Source organism: Rhinolophus hipposideros (genome assembly GCF_964194185.1).
Source record: "Rhinolophus hipposideros genome assembly, chromosome: 3".
NCBI lineage: Eukaryota > Metazoa > Chordata > Mammalia > Chiroptera > Rhinolophidae > Rhinolophus > Rhinolophus hipposideros.
In genome coordinates, this window is record NC_138049.1 from 96,706,292 (window position 1) to 96,729,381 (window position 23,090).

Sequence of the window (23,090 nt, forward strand, 5' to 3'; positions counted from 1 at the left end):
AGTTAAAAATGGGAAATGGACTTGGAGCTGAGCTGCGCCCTCCACAACTAGATTGAAGAACAACGACTTGGAGCTGATGGGCCCTTGAGAAGCACACTGTTCCCCAATTTCCCCAATAAAATTTATTTTAAAATAAACAAAAAAAACTACTTTTATAATAGTTGCATCTGTCAGGTACCTAAACCTAGTGATCAATCTCAACAAAACAATGAACAAAACGAAAGCAGCCAAGCACCATGTGCTTCCTGATATGAAGAATTAAGAAGTCACACATTAATAATTAGGCAGTGATCATCACTCCCCCCAACACATAACAAACTTAATTAAGCCTAACTACCTGTTCAGAGGAAATACAGGGCATAAAGAAACATGGTCAGCAAGACCACAGGGACACAATCAGCCAAGCCAAGAATGTGGAAAATTCCACAGGACAAATGACCTGGTTTCTTGGAAACATAAACGAAAAAAAAGAAAAAGAGGGAGAAGAGCTATTACGGAGTAAGAGAAAAAATGAAGAATCACAGCCAAATGAAATATGTGAACTCTGAATACACATGAGTCAATCAGGACAATTTCAACTCTGGATAGATACTAGAAAATATAGAGGGATGAGTGTTAATTTCTTAGGATATTAATGGTTGTAAAGAAAAAAAGGTATGCATTGATTGCTGATAAAAAGGCAAGCTGTTTGGAAATTGTTTCAAAATAACTGGCAGGGCAGGGAAAAGAGAGTGTGTGTGTGTGTACATACACACAGACAGAAATCAACAAGGGTTGCCATATGTTAGTAATTGCTGAAGCTGAGTAATGAGGACGTCAGGTCTATTATACCATTACCCTACTTTTGTGGTGTTTGAAAATGTCCACAATAAAAAGTTTCTAAAAATCCAATACACAAATAAGTTCCCTTACGTATACTTTGTTTGCTACGAATTTATATCATAAATAATTATTGAAATTTATAAAATGCTTTTCTGAATCAAATCAGAAACCATTTTTGTTCTCTTAACTATTAAAATGGTCAATGACAGTAATAATTGTTTTAAAGATGAACTATCTATCAAACTCCATTTGCTCATGATTGCATTACTGTTTTAGTACGTTTTTAGATTCAGAAAGCTAGTATTTTATTTAGGATACTTTTATTTAGGATACCTACAGTCATAAGGAAAAAGGCCTTATAATGTTTTCTCTTGAATTTATCAGGATTTAAAATCAAGATTATACTAGCAGCATAAAGAGTTGGGCAGCTTTCACTCTTTGTTTTCTGTAGCAACTTGTGTAAGGAAGGAATTATTCTTTCAAAATTTGGTAGATCTCACCTATACATTCATCCAGTTATGGGATTTTGTGAGTGAAGAGCTTTGATTACCATTCCAATGTTTTTCATACTGTATTCAAATTGCCTATCATCTTTCTATGAATTTATCCACTTTTAAGTTTTCAATTTTTATTTTTAGCATTTAGTTGTTCATAATTCTCATATTTCAGAGGTTGCCAAACTTTCTGGGTTCATGGCACCTTTAGTGTCTCAATAGTTTTTTCCCAGGGCATCCCTAGAACAAAAGCAATGCTGAACCATTCCGCTTGTCAAAGTGAGGCTCAAACAACTTAGCGCCTGTTGGGTACGGCAATTTCTCAAATCTCAGAATCAGACTGTATACTGCCACCCTCATGGCCTATTCCACGAAGTACAGATTTTCCCTGCTATCCAAAGGTAGAGAGCATAAGCCGAGTAAGCCAAAATGGTGTGAAGCAAAGAAGCAATTACCATTGATTTACATGGAAAAAAAGTTTTCAGTGTTTGTAAATTCAAAAAATAACCTACCAACTCATGCCAAACAACACGAAACACCTAAAATAACCCTGCCATGTGGTAAAAGCAGGGCCCCTCTCGCCACTCAAGGTGGGCATCCTCCAGCGGCTTGCTGCAGAACCCCAAACATACGAGAAATCCTCTCTGGATGTCTTTCCGTTACAGAAAGCAGGAACTAAGGCAGGTCTTTTACAAAGCAAAGTGGTATAATGCAAACTCTCAGAAAGCGAGCGATGCCTGTATTTGCCTTTTCATTACAGCAGTACAGAAGGCCAGCTTTGCAAGACACAACATTAAAAGAAATGTAGGGAGTGTACTTCTCAATTTTCATTTTGCATTTTGTGTATTTGCATCTTCTCTTGTTTTCGATCTTGCCAAATTGCTTTAATAATTTGAAAGATTCAATACCTCAACTTTTTACTTGTTTCATTTTCCGACCACTTTATTTCCTTTCTTCTTTTTTCCTTTGAGTGTTCTCAACCGTTCTTTTTCTAACTTCTGGAACTGAATGTTTATTTTTATTTTTTATCTTTGAAATAATTGTACTTATACAGAAGGTGCAAAAACAGCAGAGAGTTCCTTTATACCCTTACACCTAACGTGAACCAGAGTACAAGGAAATTAATATTGGCGCAAGGTTATTAACTACAGACCTTATTCACAGGTCATCAGTTTTCCCACTAAGGTTCTTTTTTCTCTACCAGGATCCAATACAAGATCCCACATTGCATTAGATGCTGTTTCCTTAGTCTCCTCCAATCTGTGCCAGTTCCTTAGTGTTTTCTTGCCTTGATTCATAACCACACTCTTTTGTAGAGTCCTGGTCAGTTATTTTGTAGATGTCCCACAATTTGGGTTTGTTTGATGTTTTCACTATTAGATTGCTATGCATTTGCTGAGTGCTTCTCAGAACATCATAACAGGGAGCACATGATGTTGATTTGAGGTCCTATTACTAGTGACTAACTTTGCTCACTTTGTTAAGATGGTGTCTGCCGGATTTCTTCACTGTCAAGTTGCTACTGTTCCTTTTGTACTGAATTACCTTTGGAGAGATACTTTGTGATGATGCAAATATCCTCCTATTTCTCCTCAAACTTTCACCCACTAGTTATACAGCATTTACCAATGGATCTTACCTACAACTATTACTGCTATTTGCCTACTGGTGATTTTCTGTTTCCCTTATTCCTTTTTAATTATTAATTGGGACTCCTCAGTATGAAAAAACTACCGAACATATCCCTTCTCCATTTGTGTATTTATTCTGGATATATATATAAAATCATGCTGGTTATATCAGCATGAACTCATGGATATTTATTTTATTCTATGGGTTGCAATTTAACACTACTATTATTTATTTTATTGTTCCAACTGTTTCAGCTGCGGCCACTGGAGCTCTTTTTGGTTGGCTTCTGTGTCCTTTCAACATGTCCCCTCCTTTCTGAGCACTTTCATACCTTCTAGCAACACAAGATGTTTCAGGCTTAATTTGTATTTTCCTTGTTTGATTCCCAGCCTTGGAATCAATCATTTCTCCATGGAGCACTGACTCCCTTTATTGGAGTTAGAAACCAATATCTGGGTACCAGGTATGCTCGCTGCTATGGAGTTTCGTTCCCAGGCTCTGTCAGCAGACAGAGCTAGGAGATATATGTATGTATAGCTTATTTTACCTTTTCTTTTTTTTTTTACAAAGTGTATGTTAAGTGTGTTTTTCCAGGACCCATCAGCTCCAAGTCAAGTAGTTGTTTCAATCTAGTTGTGGAGGGCGCAGCTCACAGTGGCCCATGTGGGGATCCTACCGGCAACCTTGTTGTTAAGAGCACCGTGCTCTAACCAATCGGCCACCCCACCTTTTTCTTTTTTAAATTGGCAAATATTTTGAAAGTATGTTTCCTCCTAAATACTCCTTTAGCTATGTCCCCAAATTTTAACATGTAATGTTTTTATCATTCAGTTGTTTCTAAATTTCCTTACTGAGTTTCTTTTATTTAATGTTAGCAATGTTAGTTTCCAAACATAAAATTTATATAACCTACTCTTTCGTTATTTGTTCGCAATTTTATTGCCTTAAATGTAGAGGGAGAACAATCTGTATGGCTTTGAGCCTTGAGAGTTAACTGAGGCTTCCTTTAATGCCAAACGTACAAATCACTTTTAAAAAACTGCGATTTTTCTACTTCCCTCATTCCTGTTTGATTATTAATTGGGACTCCTCAGTTTGAGGGACTCCTCAAACTACCGAAAATATCCCTTCTCCATTTGTGTATTTATTATATACTGTTTAATATCTAAAATATACACCTCAGTGGTTCTTACTATATCTACAAGGTTGTGCAACCATAACCAACAAGAACATTTGGAGAAATGTCTATTCAAATTCTCTGTCCATTTTTAAAATGGGTCGTTTTTTTGTATCCCATGTCTTCTATCACAAATGCTATTCGTCAGATATGAAAAGCTTCGTATCATACTTTTTGCCTGCTATATATTTCAGGTTTTATTCCTATTTTTAGTGACTTTCTGTTTTAATACTTTGCCTCTCATAGACAACATTTTTGGATTTTTCAAAGTCAAGCTGAGAGGCACTGTCATTATATTTTTATATTATTATAAAGAAAAGCAAAGCCAGAGCCTTTTCCTCTAGGAGTCTATCATTTAACAGAAAACAAACGTGTACAGTTATATTACCAGTTGTTAACAGTCATGTTAAATTTACGCTGGATTGGCAAAAGCACTCGAGGACCCCTGAGATACTGGGGCTTTGTCAAAAGCAGTAATATCCAAACTTACTTGATTATGCATCCCTTTTATAAAACGTTTAGCACATGCACTCTCTATCTATATGTAAATATGTTCATATTTATACATTTATGTTAATTTTACATATATTTATAAGTTATATATACACGCTGCTGTATTAATTAAAGTCTCTCAATTATACTACTGTGTAACTGGAATCCCAAGAGTGGAAAAATGAGGCAGAAAATATATTTGAAGAAATAACAACCAAAACTTCCCAAACTTGGTTAAGGACATCAACCCACAGATCCAAGAAACTTAAGAAACCCCAAGAATATAAATACAGAGAACACAGCGCTAGGCATATCACAGTTAACTTGCACAAATCCAACAATAAAGTAAAAATTTTGAAGACAGCTAGAGAAAACCAATACATTTCATACAAGTGAACACAGACATGCTAGTGAAAGCTGATATCATCATAAAAAATAGGGGTCAGAAGACACTGGAACAAGATCTTTAAAATGTTGAAAAGGGAAGAAAAGTATCAACCCAGATTTCTACATACAAGACAATATTCTTTAAAAAAATGAGTGCAACTTCCAGTTTCCAGTCCAGCATGTAAGAAGTCTGGAAGTTATCATTTTGTTCTAGCAACAAACTGAAAAATCAACAACTCTCCTTAGAGCTTGAAGACAACTGAGGTCATAGTGCCAAATACTACCCCTCAAACTGGAGAAACCAACAGGGGAGTAGACTCACAACTTATGAGAGAGGAAACCCACAAGCACAAAACTACAAAGGAAGCAGTGCTGAAATAGGGAAACCTGAATCATAACTGACGAATTGCTGGAGGTTCAGTGTGGACAAGTTTGAGAGATTAAAAACTCCAGGGAGACCACCCATTCATTGGGGATCCCCATACCTTGGAGAGTTTTATTCCCTAGAGTTCTACTAGGTTCTCGCAGTGAGTGTCAGAGAAAAATCGTCTCATGCTTCCAGCAGGGGAAGAGGAAAAGGAACCATTTTGAAATATGCCAGAACATTCTAGTCTTAACAAAGTTGGCTGTGAGAGGAAACTATTTGTAATCACAGCCTAACCCGCTGGGGTTTTATCAGAGTATAACTGACCTGGAAAAGGGAAATACCCAACTTCAGCCCACTGTAGGCGTCCTGTCGTAACAATCAGGTGGTGGAAGTGGGGGAAGGGAGTTACTGAGAAGGACTTGTGAAGTTCACAGTCCACTAAAAGCCTGCAACCTAATCACAGAACTACAAAACGTGTGATGGGGTCCCATGACTAAAGGCCTACTTACAAGAGTTCCTTTGACCCAGTACATGAATATCATATGTTTAGCTATCAAGAAAGAATTATAAGCCATACCAAAAGGCAAAAAATACAGTGTGAAGAGACAGAGAGGCATCAAAACCAGACTCAGACATGGCGGAAATGTTGTAATGATCAGACCTGGAATTTAGAACAACTATGATTAATATGCTAAGGCCACTAATGGATATAGTAGACAGCATGCAAAAACAGATGGATAATGTAAGCAGAGATGGAAATTCCTAAAAAAGAACCAAAAAGAAATGCTAGAGATCAAAAACACTGCAACAGAAATGAAGACTGCCTTTGATAGGCTTATTAATAGACTGGACATGGCTGAGCAAAGAATTTCTGAGCTTGCAACTATCTCAATAGAAAGCTCTATGACTGAAAAGCAAACAGAAAAAAGACTGGAAGAAAAACAGAACAGAATATCGATGAACTGGAGAACAACTACAAACGGTGTAAAGTACGTGTAATGGGAATCCCAACAAGAAAGGAAGAGAGCAAGGAACAGAAGAAATATTTAAAAGACAATTACTGAAAATTTCCCTAAATTAAAGACACAAAAATCACAGATCCAGGAAGCTTGGAGAACAACAAGCAGGATAAAACCCAAAAAACTATACGCATGTAGGCATATAATTTTCAAACTACACAAAATCAAAGATAAAGAAAAAAAAAATCCTGAAAGAAGCCGAAGGAGAAAAGCACCTTACCTAGAGAGAAGCGAAGGTAAAAATTAATCTGACTTCTTAGAAATTATGCAAGCAAGAGGAGAGTGAAACATTTAAAAGTATTGAAAGAAAAAAAACCCTCCAAACTAGAATTCTGCTCCTGCAAAATTATTCTTCAAAAGTAAAAGAGGCAAACAAACAAAAAGTGAAGGCAAACAAGTCAAGACAAACAAAAAACAAAAGTAAAGGCGAAAGAAAAACTTTCTTCAACAAAGTGGACTTTGATTAGTTGTAAATACTACATATTGCAAATTCTAGGGGAACCACTGGGGAAAAAAGTGTAACTGATATGCTATGAAAGGAGTAGCTATATTAAAATCTGATAAAAATAGACCTTGAGACAAGGAATGTTACCAGAATTAATAAAAGATATTGACATTTCATAATGATAAAAGGGTCAATACATCAGGAAGTAACAGTAATTATAAATATCTACCTATGTGGCTAATAAAATAGCTTATAGATACATGAAACATAAACTGATAGAATTAAAAGAAGTAAATACACAAATCATATCTGAAGATCTTAACATCCCTTTCAGTAATTGACAGAGCTAGTCAATAAAATCGTAAATATACAGAAGAACTGGATGGCACTATTAACCACCTTGTCCTAACCTATACTCAGAGGGAGTATTATATCCAACAACTGAAGAATATACCTTTTCAAGTTTATATGGAATGTTTAAGTCTGATCATATTGCTGTGTTATAAAACAAGTCTCAATAAATTTCAAGACTGAAATGAAACCTTATAGAACATTTAATTGTGCTAGAAATCACTTACAATATGACATTTAGGAAAGCCCCAAATATTTGGAAATTCAACAATGTAAATAACACGTCGATTAAAGAATAAAATATAAGCATATTAAATCTAGAATAAGTAGAATAACAAAAGCAGAAATCAATAAAACAGACATAAGAAAAATTACTGTAACAAAGCCAAGAACCAATTCTTTGAAAAGATTAATAAAATGGGTAAAACAGAGAAAACATGAATTACTAATACCAGAAACGAAAGAAAGAGGGGACATCACTATAGATATCAGAGACATCAATAGGATAAGAAAATATTATGTACAACTTTATGTCAATAAACTTGACATTATACAATGAAACATATTTCTTGAAAATTAAGTTACCAAAATTGGTATGAGATGATAATACTATTCTGAATAACTCTAATAAGTAACAAAGGAATTTAATTTATCATCAAAAACTTCCTCCAAAGAAAACACCAGATCTTGATGGTTTGTTTTACTGGCAAATTCTACCAAGCATTTAAGGAAGAAATCATACCAAATTTATACAAATTCTTCAGAAAGTATAGGGAAAGGGATTACTTCCCAATTCATTTTATAAGGTCAGCATAACTGATACTAAGATCAGACAAATAAATTTTAATAAAATGACAGAATGGTTTATTTCATGGAATACAAACACAAAAATCTTTAACACATTAGCAAATTGAATCCAGCAATACATTCAAGTGGGGTTTCTCAGTAATGAGAAACATTTGAAGAATTAATCAATGCAATCACTAATGGAATGAAAAAGGAAAATGATAATTTCAATAGATGCAATAAAAGGACTTGACAGCATTCAATAGTCATTTATAATAAAATCTAAAAAAAACTCAACAAACTAGGAACAGAAGGGAACTTCCTGAATGAGATAAAGGATATGAATGAGAAAACGATACATACCGTCATACTTAATAGTGAAAGACTGAATGCCTCCCCCGCTACAAAACTGGGAACAAGGCAAAGACGTCCCACTTTCACCAGTGCAGTAAGGCACAAAAAAGAAATAAAAGGCAAAAAAATTGAAAAGGAAAAAGTAAAACTGCCCATTCAGAGAAGACATGATTATGTAAAAATTCCAAGGAAGGAAAAAAACAAAACAAAAACTACTTAGAACTACTAAGTGACTTCAGTAAGGTCACAGGATACAGTTAAATATCAAAAACCAACTGTGTTTCTTTATACTCACAGGAAAAATATGGAAACTAAAACTAAGAAACATACCATCATAAAATACTTAGGAATAAATATAACAAAAGGTGTGCACAACTTTTACATTAAAAACTGTAAGACATTGCTAAAAGAGATTAAAGAAGAAAACCTCAATAAATGGAGAGATAGGAGTATGAGATGTTTATGGATTAGAAAACTCAACATTGTTATAATGTCAATTCTCCCCAAACTGATCTATAGATTCAATGCAATCCGAATATAATCTAAGCAGTCTTTCTTAAAAACAAAAACTAACAAGCTAATTCTAAAACGTATTAATGCAAAGGACCTGAAACAGATTAAAAAAAGGAACAAAAATGGAAGATTTACACTAATCAATTCAAGTCTTACTATAAAGCTACAGTAATCAAGATAATGAATGTGCTTATTAGCATAAGAATAGCCATATTAATAAAAGTAATAGATTAGAGTGATCTGAAATAGACCCATATTTACACAGTCAAATGGTTTTTGATAAGGTACCAAAACAATTCAATGAGAAAGGAAACAATGGTGCTGGAACAACTGGAAATCCACATGTAATAAACAAATAAAGATCAACCCTGACACTTCAAGTCATATAAAAAATGAGTTTGAGATGTATCATAGACCCAAATATAAAATCTAAACTTCAAAGGAAACATAGAGAATCTTTGCCACTTGGGAGAAGGCAGGCATTTCTTAAACATTGGAAACAATCATCACAAAAGAAAAAAACTAGTAAATTGAACTTCATCAAAATTAAAAACTTCTGTCATCAAAAGACACCATGTAGCCAGGCCTCAGTCTGGGGGAAAATATTCACAAAAATGTCTGACAAGGGGATCAAACATATAGTGATGGAAGGAGAACTGACTCTGAGTGATAAGCACACAATGTGATATATAGAGGGTGTATATTACAAAATTGTACACTTGCAACCTATGTAACTTTACTAACCACTGTCACCCAATAAACTTTAATTTAAAAAAAAAGTATGACAAAGTACCTGTATCCAGAATATATAAAGAACTTCAAAACTCAATGGTAAAGATGAATAATCCAATAAAAAATAGACAAAAGACTTGAACAAAAACTTCAGAAGTCAGATGACGAGCAATGAGCACATGTCAAATTGCAAATTAAAATCATAATGCGATACCACTACACAGAATGGCTAAAATTGAAAAAACTGACAATATCAAATGTTGGTGAGAATACTGAGCAAGTGGAACTTTCATACATTACTGGTGGGGATGAAAAACTATTTTGGAAAAAGTTTTGGCAGTTTCTTACTAAGTTCAACATATACCTGCCCTTTGACCCAGCAATTCCACTCCTAGGGATTTAGCTACGAAAAATTAAACAAATGTCTACAAAAAAACTTGTTTACAAATGTTCACAGCCAGCAACTACTCTATCAGTGAAGTGTTCACTTATTAGATTCCAGTCTAGAAAGGCCGAACTTCATGGTACCTTGATATTCCTAAAATGTGTCATAAAAAGCTGAAGGTTTTTAATAGCACAAGATTTATGTTATTTGGTATATTAAGCACACAGAAGTATGATTAAGTACAGAATAATAATGCCTAATACTTTAACATGTTGCATTTCAAATAATGTTGGCATGAGCTGATATGATTTATGATTTAAATTACTATTTTTCTTTCCTTTAAATTTTTAGAATTTCCACTAAAAGAAGGGAATGAGCCTCTCAAACAAAAGGTCTAGGAAGCTTTACTTATGATTGCTTCAAACTGGAAAAAACCCAAACATTCATCACCAGGACAACAGATTAAAGCAATTTACAGTACATTCATACAGTGGACTGCTACTCAGCAATAAGAATGGAACCAATTTCTAATAATCATAAAATCATGGATAAATCTGATAGACATTATACTGAGTAAAAGAAGCCAGGCACAAGAGTACGATTTCATTTTCATGAAGTTCTAGAACAGGCAAACCTAATCTAAGGGGAAAATACCAGAATAGTGGTTACGTAGGAGCTGAAGCTGGGAACAGGGAAATTTCTAGTCAGATGGGAATGTTCTGTATCTTGGCAGAATGCGAATTACATGAGGTTCACTACTGTCAAAAATGTACAATTAGGACTTGTGCCTTTAGAAATATGTAAAATTCCACTTAAAAAAACTCAAAAAGGGTACCAACAGGAAAGTTTTGGTAATATAAGCCTGAGTTTCCTTACGTGAAAGGATTACCCCCATAGTAACCTATGGTGAGAGGCATAGGTTCTACTACTTCCTAACACAGACAAAAGTATACATGTAACGTTGATATTATACCCCATGTACTTCTATGTTCAATCCTGCATAAAACTGGGGCAGAATAAAAATGATCATAAATCTCCAAACCAAGAATATAAGACTAATTATAGAAAGTTACAGGCATCCAGACTAGATAATCTAGGAGATACCAACCGCCCACCTACTGTAATTTTCCCAGGTAGGAGAAAGTATTGTAGACAAGGGAAATTCCAACATACTGAAGGCCACAGTGACAACACACAGCATTGAAATTCTACTTCTACGTATTTACCTTGAAAAATCGATGTGTACAAATATGTATAGGGTCTTCTTCACAGCACGGTTGGCTACAGAAAAAAATGCAACCTGATTTTCTGGCTAGGAATCAGAGGGCTACTGTGTAGTAGTTCCCAGATTGCTGAGTTACAGGAACCAATAGAATGACCAAAAAAAAAAGGGCTGCTAATTTTTTTTCTAAGAATATTAAAAAACAAAACTGCTTAATTAATTGCCTTGGTTTTATATACTAACATTTTAACAAAGAATCTCAGAACTAAACAAATTTAGCTCGAAGAAAAACTCAGTCCATTTTTCCTACTTTTTCCCTGATTTTACTGAGTGAAAAATTCGTAAGACACCAATATTTGAGAATCAAAGAAAGATGAAGTAAGAACAAGGACTTTAGAGTCAGAGAGCCCTGGTTGCAATTTGTATGACTGCAGGTAACTCACTTAAAACTACTCTGAGCCCATGTGCTCAGAAGTTTACAGAAGGATTAAACATGCTTATATGTAAAGAAAGCACTTAGCATTCAATTTGGTGCCTAGGAGGAGCTCAGCAAGCACAAGCACCTTTCACTGTTAAAATTAATTTTGGAACTTGCACTTCTGGTTATGACAGAATGACTGGTACTGAACTAACCCTCCCACTGTACACAATCATGAAACTAGATGAATACACGAGGCAACTATTTCCAGGCATTGAACAGGTAGCACTACACTGCAATAACTAAGAAAAGGGAAGCTCACGAGGTGATTGAGTGCCGTGAGGGCTCTGCCTCTCACCAAGAGCGTAAGTTCCGACCTGCGGCACAGTGAGCTAGTCTAAGCAGAGCAGGAAGAGACTGCTGAGCTGAGACTAGAGTCTGGGGCAGGTGAAACAGCAAGAAGCCCTGGGTAAAGGCACCAGAAAGGTGGAACCTGTGCAAAATGGGAGGGATCAGAGAGGGGCGGAAGTCTATGTGGGGGTCGCCAGTAAATGAGTTCTTGGCTGACGGTTGGGCTGCCCACAGGGAGCCACTCTCCAAGTTTACTGGGGAGTGGCTGCTGTGGAGCTGAGAGTGCCACAGAGATTCTAGAGGACTTTGGAATTCTAGTCCAGGCAGACATACGGCTGAGATACCAGAAAGGCCATGACCTGGATTAAAGACCATACATCTTACAGTAAGACTCATTTTATATCTGCCCCAACAGGAGGTGGAGAGAGGCCACCAAGGCCCAGCACAGGGTGTGGAGCCCAAATGGGATAAGGAGGGCTACCCCAACTACACAGAGTTGTGCGGCAGTAACAGCAAGAGAATGGGTACATAAAGGGGAGTGATCAAATAAATAGTTTAGGATGAGAATCAGGTTCATCAGAGAAGGGAGTTACAAATATGCACAGGGAGAAAACAAGAAAGAATCCTATGGGGTTGGACTGGAACTGGAGAGATCAATGTAAAAACATGGTTTTCACTTGCTCTTTCAATATGTATCTATACATAGATACGAACATAGATCCACTGAGAGGACCTGGGATTAGTGACATACCAACAGCAACAGTCATACCTGTATCTTATTTCTACACACTAATCTCTATCAAAAAGGAACCAGGCTCCTTGCAGAAATGGTTGCTTTCAGAGCTGGGGAAGGGAAAAGTCCAACATGTACCCAAAACATCTTGTGTCGGAAAGAAAAAGGAAGTGCTCAAAGAAGGATGGGGACATGAAAAAGAATAAAGACGACAGCTTGAAGGACCTCCCACTGGTCAAATCTAGAACAATTTGAGCACAAGAATAATGGGACTCCATGAATACATACTGAGATAAATAAATGAATAAATTGAATGCTTGATAATAAACAGGATATTTAATAGTCTCAAAATACTCCCCACAAAATACTGATCACAGAGGGGAAAAGAGTAACGGCACAGTGGAGAAGTCTTGCAGTATCCCATTATTCAGGCGATCCAAGCTAATATCACCAGTTATCGAACAAATCAAAATCACATGCTACTCGATAGGGTACAATGAAAACAGGTGATTTCTGTGCTATTCCTGTGATAGATGCAACCTGAATCGAATCATGAAGTTTATTAGACAAACCCAAATTGACAGACATTTACAAAGTAACTGGCCTGTAATCTTCAAAAGTGTCAAGATCATGAAAGTCAAATAAAAACCGAGGAAATGCTCCAGACTGAAAATTAAGGCATGCCATACAAATGCATGTTTTGAAATTGGTTCCTTTTGCTATAAAAGGCATTACTAATATAACTGAACCTCAGTTTCTTCATCTGTAAATTATGAGGTTAAACTATCTCTATTGCTTCCAACATCAATTAAGGACTCAAAGAGACTTTTGTACAGACAGACAAAAAACTAGATCTAACTGTCTTTCAATATATAAAAATATCTCCATTGGTATTCTAACCATGCTCATAAAGACTACCATGGCCGCCCAGAGGCCTTCACCAAAATTAAGCTTATTAGTCTTACAGGAAATAAGACTTGGGGAAAAAATGTGACACAATGTCTCTATTAATAGTACATCCACACAATCTAGCTATATTAGCTGAAATGAACCAATGTATAGATTTTGTTAGAGAAAGGAAAATTTAGCCCAGTATATATAACGTATGTATGTATGTATGTTTGTATATACATATGTTTGAAATAATTACATATACAGGCCTTCAGATGCATAGATAACTTCTGGAAGGATACATAAGAAAATGTTAATGATTAGTTCTGAGAAATAGGAATAGAAAGTCATAAAGAAGACCGGCATTTTCCTCCTTACCCTCTACCCTTGTATACTCAACTCTTGATAATTAAAACAGAAAAAAAAAGTCAAGTCATCATAGCAGCAAGTACATACGTATAGCAGCACCCAGATCATGGTTTCTAACTACCGTTCTCAACGAAAAGGAAACTCCTTGCAGAAATGGCTGTTTGAAACCTAACCTACACATGTAGCCTAGCAGGTAACCTGGCATAGATTAACCTTTGTTTAGAGTTTATAACTTTGCCTCGCTTAACCTGTAACCCCACTTAGATCACTCTAAAATTTATAAGGTTTGTGTAATGCTACCTTGTGCTTTGTTGAACGTTACACAGAAAGACCAACATTTAGTCCCGTGTTTATCCATACCCATACCCTGACACTGATGTGTGCCAGACCTGTTTCTCAGGAACAAACCCAGGACGTTCTGCAGGACCAGAGGGTAAACCAGCTGAAACCGCCTGAAGGACCGTCCAGGGACCTCATGAACTTCCCTCACTACAATATTAAATCTCCACCCCGGGGCAGAGATCTTCCGCCATTTCTGAACATGTGAGGTATGTATAGCCACGTTTCCTGACTGCACCTGCACTGGAATGTCCCCACCTATACATGCAATGACAAAGCCTACTACCTTGATGTTTATGCCTGATTTCCCGAGATAAAGACGGCTTAGATGCTTTGTTCGGGGACATACTGCTCTGGGAATATCCCCAGTGTGTCCCTTCCTTGCTGCCTCGCAATAAAATTCCTTCTCATAAAATCATCTCGGAGTTGTCTTTTGGCTGGCAACTACTAAGCATTAGGACCCGCTTTGGTCCAGTACCATGATTCTACATACGGGTCAGAGTACATACAAAGTGAGCTGTGAACACCTTGAGCCAGAAAGCAAAGAAACACTCAAACACGAATGAAGGAGTACAAAAAGGACAAAGAAGCTAGCTAGCGTGATGGTGCTCCCACAAGCCAAATTTGGGATAATCTGAACATCAAAAAGAATAACTACCAAGAAACACAAGGAAGTAGTTATCACAGGAGTCAAGGCAGCAGTTAATTATGGGGTGGGAAGAAAGCATACAGGTTTCTGGAATGCTGGTGATGTTCTATTGCTTGACCTGGAAAATAATTACATGAATATTTGTTTCATAATTATTTATTACACCATACATGTTTGCATACACACGTATATGTATATATATATATATATACATATACACACACATATATATATGATTTTTTGGCACTGCCAATATATATTGGGGGTGCCAAAAAATGTATACACATGACTTGTATTCACCTTTTGTTATTGGTATATATCATTACAATTTTAATAGTTTTTTCCTTCCTTAAAGGAAATACATTTAATACATTTTTTGGGGCACCGTGTGTGTGTGTGTGTGTGTGTGTAAAATACTTCATAATTTTAAAACAAAAAAATAAGGTTTCAGGGGGAAAAACGTCAAGTAAAAACAAGAACTCTTTAGAAAGAAAATTACAGTATTTTACCTGCAAGAGTATGTAGGTTCTCCTACTTTGAAAACACGACCACAGAGATGAGAAGGTCTGTTGGCTTGTTCAAGTTTAGGAAATCCAAATGCGGGGTCTTCACCACAAAGGTACCATTCCATTGGGCCCAACAGAACATGCTGTGCCAGCATGTCTTCCTTCTGTGGAAAAGGGTTGGGACCCCTGCAGTAGATTTTGGGTACATAGTGGGCTAAATGCTGGTACACTTCTCTCGTGAGGTCAGTTGCTTGCAGCCATTTCTTCGAAAAGAAAAAAGAAAAAAAAAAGTTTTAAACCATGTCAATAAACTACTAATTTGGAATAAATCTACCCTATTTTCTTTTAGGTACAAAAATAATAAGAGTCTTATGAACTATTCTGGTGACAACACTCATCAATGCTATGTATTCTTTCCGAAAAGGGTGAAATTTAGAACTTTATTAAAATGCAAAATATTTTAGAATTCTACTTTGCTCAAAGCGGAAGTAAAATTAAAGTGAAATGAACCCCTCTCCTCGACTCCAGAAGCAACCTTCTGTAGGCAGTACAGGAAAATGACAACAAATCATCACAGAAGACACTAGCCATTGAGCCCATCTGACTTCCCTTTCTAACACTTTTTTCAAATTATATTTTTTCTTTTCAATTATTTTCTGTTACAGTTGACATACAATAGTACATTAGTGTCAGGTGTATAACACAGTGATTAGTCAAAGTAATCGCCCCAATATTTTGATTGTGACTTGGATTCTCTTGTCAGTTTGCTGACAGGAAGAGCACACAGTGAACACTAACAGCCAATACATTAGTTATATTTCTGATTAATAAATAACATAATTATCACTCTTTTATGAATGTCAAGAGACTCTGTTCCGTCAATTATGCGTTCTTTCCCTCATCAACCTCCCTATAATCACTTTCCTTTGCTCTCCCCGCTAAAAACAAACCCAAAACAGCCACTTTTCTGTCCCCAAACTTTTATGTCCAATTACCTGTGATAATTATCCTTAGATACTTAACAGATACCGTAATATTGTGATTTACAATAAGAAAAGTATATATTTGGTCTTCTTTCCATTCCTGGCACAAAGCTCCTAAAACTCTTGAAAAATTTCCTGATATTCATAACTAGCCCCTTAGGGGAGCTGGTTGCCAGGGGAACCAACCTAGTGATTAGAAGGTTGAAACTTACAGTCTCTACCCCCAACCTTGGGAAGGGGAGAGAGAGGCTGGGGACCCAGTTAGTGGTCAGTGATTTAATCAGGCATGTCTACATAAGGAACCTTAAAAGTCGGGGTTTAGAGAGCTTCTGAGTTGGTGAACACACAGAGGTGCCGGTGCAGGGCATGGAAGCTCTGCTCCCCTCCCCACATACCTTGCTCTACGCATCTCTTCCATCTCGCTGTTCCTGACTTGTATCATCTTCTAATAAACCAGTAATCTAGTAAATAAACTATTTCCCTGAGCTGTTTTAGCAAATTATCAAACCCAAACAAAGGGTCGCAGAAATCCCCGACTTATAGCCAAGTCAGACAGAAGTTGTGGGTAATTTGAAGACCCACTGCTTGCGTCTGGTATATTAAGTGGTGACGGGGGCAGTCTTGTGGGACTGAGCCCTTAATCTGTGAGATCTAATACTAACTCGAGGTGTATAGTGTCAGAATTGAACCGTAGGACACCCACTTGGTGTCTGCAGACAATTACAGAATTGCTTGGTGGGGTGAACACCCCCCCCCACATACACACATATTTGATGGCCAGAGTATTGGTGTGTGCAGAGAGAAAGAGAAGCAGCAGTTTTTCCTTTCAAACACCAACTCAGTATGTCCAAAATTGAAACGATTCCCCACCACCACCAAAACCCCCCGATTCTCCTCATTTCCCTATTTTACATACCAGCATCTACCCAGAAAACCTGAAAATCTTCCTTCTTCCTAACCCCAACATCCAATGAAGTTTGTCTATTAGGCTTCTTAAACATTTATTGGCTCTATTTAGTTCTTTCCCTCCACCTCCACAGGCACTACCTTAGTCTAACCCCCTCACTGGGTCTTTCACGAGGATTAATTAATGAGTGCAACAATGTCCTAGCTGGTGATCCCCACTAGTCCCACCCCTCTACGGTCCATTTTCCAACTTCACTACCAGAGTGATTCTTGCCAAATGCCAATGTGATCATGTCATTCAGCATCGCCTTGTACTGAGGACCAAGTCAACTCCCCTGACATGTTTACGAGGTCCTTTGCCTGGTATCATCCTCTCCTGTCTCCTGCCTGGTGTCATCCTCTCCTGTCTCCTCGTGCTGACCTGCACTGGCTCCTCTCTCTCTGCTATTTTCTACTCTTTCTTCAGGTCTCAATTTATGTTTCCCTTTCTCTAAGATGCTTTCTCAGTTGATTCCTCACCCACACCCTCCATTCCCATATTCCACCTCCCCCCCAGGTCTAAAACAAACCTGGCCCCAGTGGGCATTTAGTAAAATCTGTTAACTGAATGACTATAAATAGTTTATACCACTTACTGTCACACAACACTGATACTGCGGAAGATTCTCCATGTGGTTTTAATGAAAGCGAAGATAAAGCAGATCCAGGCCGGCAGCCTCTAAAGCCTAAATCAAATAAGCCCTATGTAAAGCATCCTTCAAACCACCTCCTTTCTTAAGTCTCAAGTCTTTTCCCTATAGTCTTATCATTTAGCCCTGCCTCCCCTGCCAATCCTGTCTATATGTTTATTTGTGCTCCATACTACTTTTGTAATTACAACTCATTTTGGCTCTAAATCAAATATAAATTTTAAATAAGTAAAAGAAATGATTCACTTCTACAAAAATAGTTACCATAACTGAACTAAGTTACAGGTCCAGTGTTTACCTACGAACTACAATTTAAGTTCCAAATCACATCCTCAGCAAAAAAAGTTTATGTTCAAGTGATGTCTAACACCCTAAGACAACAGTATAAGAATCTTCATGTTACTATTACTTGTACAATCTTCAACCCACTTTCTTCCTTCTAAAAATAATGCATAAAAAGAGATTTTAAGTATTCAGGAGGTGGTATATATTAACTTTCTAGTCAATTTCACATTTCAGAGAACTTTTACTAAAAATATAAAAATATTGTTCCTAATTTATAGGACTGGTTGGAAGCTTATGACCAAAAACAGTGAAAAAGTTTGCACCCATAAAGAAAAACTATCCTTTCCAAATGTTACTTTGTTGTGTTTACTTTATGCAAGTAGGAAAGAGACTAAACTACTCCTAAAACAGCGCTCCTTGGGAGACAATTCCACAGGTTTAAGGAGTCTCTCTCCATTTAGAGCAGTGGCTCAAATTTAAATCTCTCTCTCTCTCTCTCTCTCTCTCTCTCTACACACACACACACACACACACACACACACACACACACACTCTTCCGTAATTATAAAAAGACAACAAAAAAAGTCATCAAAGTCAACAGTAAAAGGCAGAGTCATCAATCAACAAGCAAACTAGAATCTAACACTTTGAACTAAAAAGCACTTTCTGGGTCACACCAAGGGTAAATGTCCAGTTTTTCATCCATTGTCAGCAAATAGGAATGTAGTCAAATTATCCTAAACAATTTACCGTTTATGAATGAAAAATTAAGCCCTGGGATTCAAAGAATTCTCCTCCACGATCTAAGAATGTTATGCTTCAGGTAATTTTAATTTACAACACATTTAAAAGGTTTTATTTTAAAAAGCAATTTTTGTTTTTCTTATATTTTATGGTCCCATTTCTCTTAAAACTTCAGTTTTGCAGAATTTTAAACCAGGGGAAACAAAAGGAGATGCTTTCCAGAAGAAATTACACTGTTTTGTGGCTCCAACAACACTGGCAGGTCAAATCTGTTCATAGATTTCTCAAACAAAAAATTCAGAAACTATATCAGCATCTTGTTAAGAAAGAAAAATAAGCCACCCCATATAAAACACATCAGTAAAACAAGCATTTCATTCTAAATATCATTTATTATATGCTATTATAAATTACTAACAAAACATAAAAATATGGTCCAGAAAGGCAGGCATATGCTCCAAATTCAAAACCATGGAATAGATTTGGTATCTATTACAGGCATTTTAACATCATTAAATTTAAACAATACATAAAGCAAAGTAGCTTTACATGGGAATTCTATACCAGATACATTGAATTAGTAATTGCAACAGCGTAGATTAAAAGAAAAACAAAGTTGTGAAGAGAAAGCAAGCAGGAGGAAAAACTTTCTGGCTGCCTTTCAGAATAATGGCTCACGTATTTCTCAAAAGAATAAATTCTATAGCTTTTCATATTAATTCTCACTAACATAAGCTAACTGTAAGTGTTCAACATGAAAATTACTGAGATTTCCAATTTGGGTGCAAGTAATAAGCACTATCTTATTAGAAGTCCTCCTTAGGGAAGTAAAAAAAACTGTCAACTCATTCCACTAAAGTAAACATGTTATGACAATGTTTCCAGGAGCTTTCCTCTTTTGAATGCTAAATTTAAGCCTTGGAATAGAGAGCAACTACAATCAACATAAAAAGGAAAGAATCCCTAGAAGTCAGCCTACCTAATTATTACTCTATAGACAATTAAAATTGTATCCTTTAACCACATTTGGTTTTGCTCTCAAACAAAGATAACATGTTAAGTTCATCTAAAATAACAATCGCTAGTGCTGAAATGGAGTTTTGGGGACTACATATACTAATAAAAATGTAAACAAGTCATATTATGGATTCCAGAAATGAAGTAAAGGCAATCACAAATCAAAATAATATGAAAGTCAATAATAAAAGACAAAAAAAAATCTCATTTGAAGATAGACAAAAATAAGAAATGAAATATCCAAAGAAGATATACAAATAGCCATTTAGCTCATGAAAAGATACTCACCACCACAAGTCAAGAAGGAACTACAAATCAAAACCACAAAGAGATACCACTTCATACCCAACAAATGGTTATAATAAAAAAGACTGTAACAAGTGTTTACAAGAACATGGCCACTGGAACTCTCCTATTCTTCTGGTGGGACATGTAATGATGCAGCTACTTTGTAAAACAATTGAGAGGTTCCTCAAAATGTTAAGCACAGAATTACCGTAGGACCAAACAATTCCCCTCCTGGGTATAGGCCCAGGAGAAATAAAAACATGTCCCTACAAAAAATTCTACACAAATGTTCATAGCAGCACGATACATAATATCCAAAAAGTGGAAACAACCCATATGTTCATTAACTGATAAATAGATAAAATATAGACCTCATCAGGAACCTCAACAAATTGAAACTTTAATTACTTGGTAGTTTGCACTTTTAGAATTGGGAAAATAAGAATACGTAGCCTGTATGCCTATATGCATACAATGGAATATCATTTGGCAATAAAAAGGAATGAAGTATTGATACATGCTACCTGAATGAATCTTGAAAATCTTATGTTAAGTGAAATTTACATGAAACGTCCTGAATTGGAAAATCTATGGAAATTGTGTATTTGAATTACATATAAAATTCAAACATTTTAAAGCAAAAAAAATAACCAATAGACATAAACCTACATAAAACTTCTATAAGAATATGTATTTCTTTAATACTCGGGGAAAAACAATGTATTAACTTCTTAAATCCTAATCATCCACTGGAACATACTATAATCAAATCCATGGGAGCATGCAACGTAGACTTAAGAAGTGTTGGGAAAATCATACTTGTGGAATCAATTTTACCAAGAAAAAGAGAAAACTGAGAAGGGGGGGGCCACTTTAATATCCTAAACTTTATTTTATTATGAGAACACTTATTATTGATGAGTTATTGATGAGAATACTTCCATGCTTTTATCTATGAGGCATACTAGTTAAGCCTTCCTCATAATAGAAGAGAAGCAGTGTATAAACAAAGTGGGAAAGATGACACTAGTGCTTATTAAGTAATTTTAAATGGATGTGATCCCAACAAACTACCAGTAACAGAGGTCTAAAGGCTACAATAGCTGCTTTCTTTACTCGTTTACCCTCTCTAGAATTTACTTCTAACCTGAGAAAACTTTATTTATTCATTTTAATTTGTGATAAAGAGCCATCCTGGAGCCTAGGCTGAAAGAATCGTTTTAAGTGTTATGCTGTTTTAACTAAATACAGACAATAAACCCTTCACAAAGAAAGACCAGGTTATGTAGCTGGAAGAACCTTATGTTTTAATATTAGTTTTCAATCTTCTTTAAGGAATTTTGTTAGCCTTCAGACTAAACATTTTTTTTTCATCTTTTTGTTCAGAAAACCATTTAAAAGTAAACAGCAAAAGTAAAATGTAGCTCCTCACAAACTCAAATTAGGTCCAAGTTAATAAATTTTTATTGCATTTCCCTTGCTGCATCTGCTTGAGAATTTCACTGCACAAGAACCAGGAGCACCCATTGGTCTCTGCCAAAGACCTCATCAGGAACCTCAACAAATTGAAACTTTAATCACTTGGTAGTTTGCACTTTTAGAATTGGGAAAATAAGAGTACATAGCCTGTATCACTGGGCCAACCAACACTCACAAAATTCGATGGAAGTAAAAAAAAAAAAAATTACTTGGAGGTAAATAACAGATTAGATATCAATAAGGATCTTAACAGGGCCATACAGATAGGGAAAATCCTGATTACCATTTTACTGTTTACTTGTAACACTGCTTTCATTTTCTTTTTCAAATCTCTGATACATGCAAGGCTGGTGGGGACTGAAAATCTTTGGGTTATTGTAATATTAAGCAGCAAGTAAATGAAAACAGACCGAGACCAAACAAGTTGGTTTAAACAAAACAAGCAAGGACTTTTCACCTCTCCTGTCACTTATTCCACTCTGCCTTTAGTGTCCTCATCAATTCCCCCAAAATAACTCCTCACTAGCTCCACCGTGTCCCACGAAAATTTTGTTCATAACATTCAAATTGTTGACTGATGTTCAAAGGTCACTCCCTTCCTAGTAGCTTTTTAAATCGAAGGCTTTAGAGGAGGGGCCGGAGTTGTTTTGGTCCATTCATAATCATGCCGGACAATCTGTTCTAATGGCTGACCCCACTTCTTGAAGACAGATGCCATCGAGTTTATTCGAGGAATCATTTTACAAGTCCGCTCCTTACACAAGCACGTTCGTGTTACCGTGTCAGTCCAAGGCTGGGTGGGGAAGGTTTAAGTTTGGAGCATAACTGCTCCCGCTTTGCTGTGACCAAACCTCCCGTCACTAACTTCTGTCATATTTGGTGAAAGCTGCTCTCCCCAAGTTACATAACGTTTGCGCGCCACCCAACGACCCCCAGCTCCTAGAAAAACGATATTTTGGCTCTCCCGGCCTCCACTCCTTTCTTACGCTCAGTCGAGACGCGGCCTTCCGCACATCCATCAGTGCGGTGGCCCGAGCGAACCCGCGTCCACACGCACGGACGAGGGGGACGAGGGACAATGGTGTCGCCCGCATCCCTTTGATGCTCAGGGCCGTCCCGGAAACAAAGTAGGGGCTCGGTGGGGGCAGCACGCTCCGGTGGAGGCGCCCCGGCTCCGCTCATCTCCGGAGCGGGCATCACAAAGATACAGGAGGACGGCGGCACCGCAAACACCAGGACGGGCCTTTCCCTGCCCCATCCCAGGA

At 36.7% G+C, this 23,090-nt stretch overlaps 1 protein-coding gene across 1 annotated transcript in view; it reads right to left on the reverse strand.

Annotated features, from left to right (window-relative positions):
- Window positions 1-23,090, reverse strand: part of UBR2 (ubiquitin protein ligase E3 component n-recognin 2) — a 105,036-nt gene that overhangs the window by 81,108 nt on the left and 838 nt on the right. The window contains 1 exon segment of the mRNA XM_081042326.1: window positions 15,438-15,697. Within this exon segment, the coding sequence (XP_080898452.1) occupies window positions 15,438-15,697 (260 nt within the window).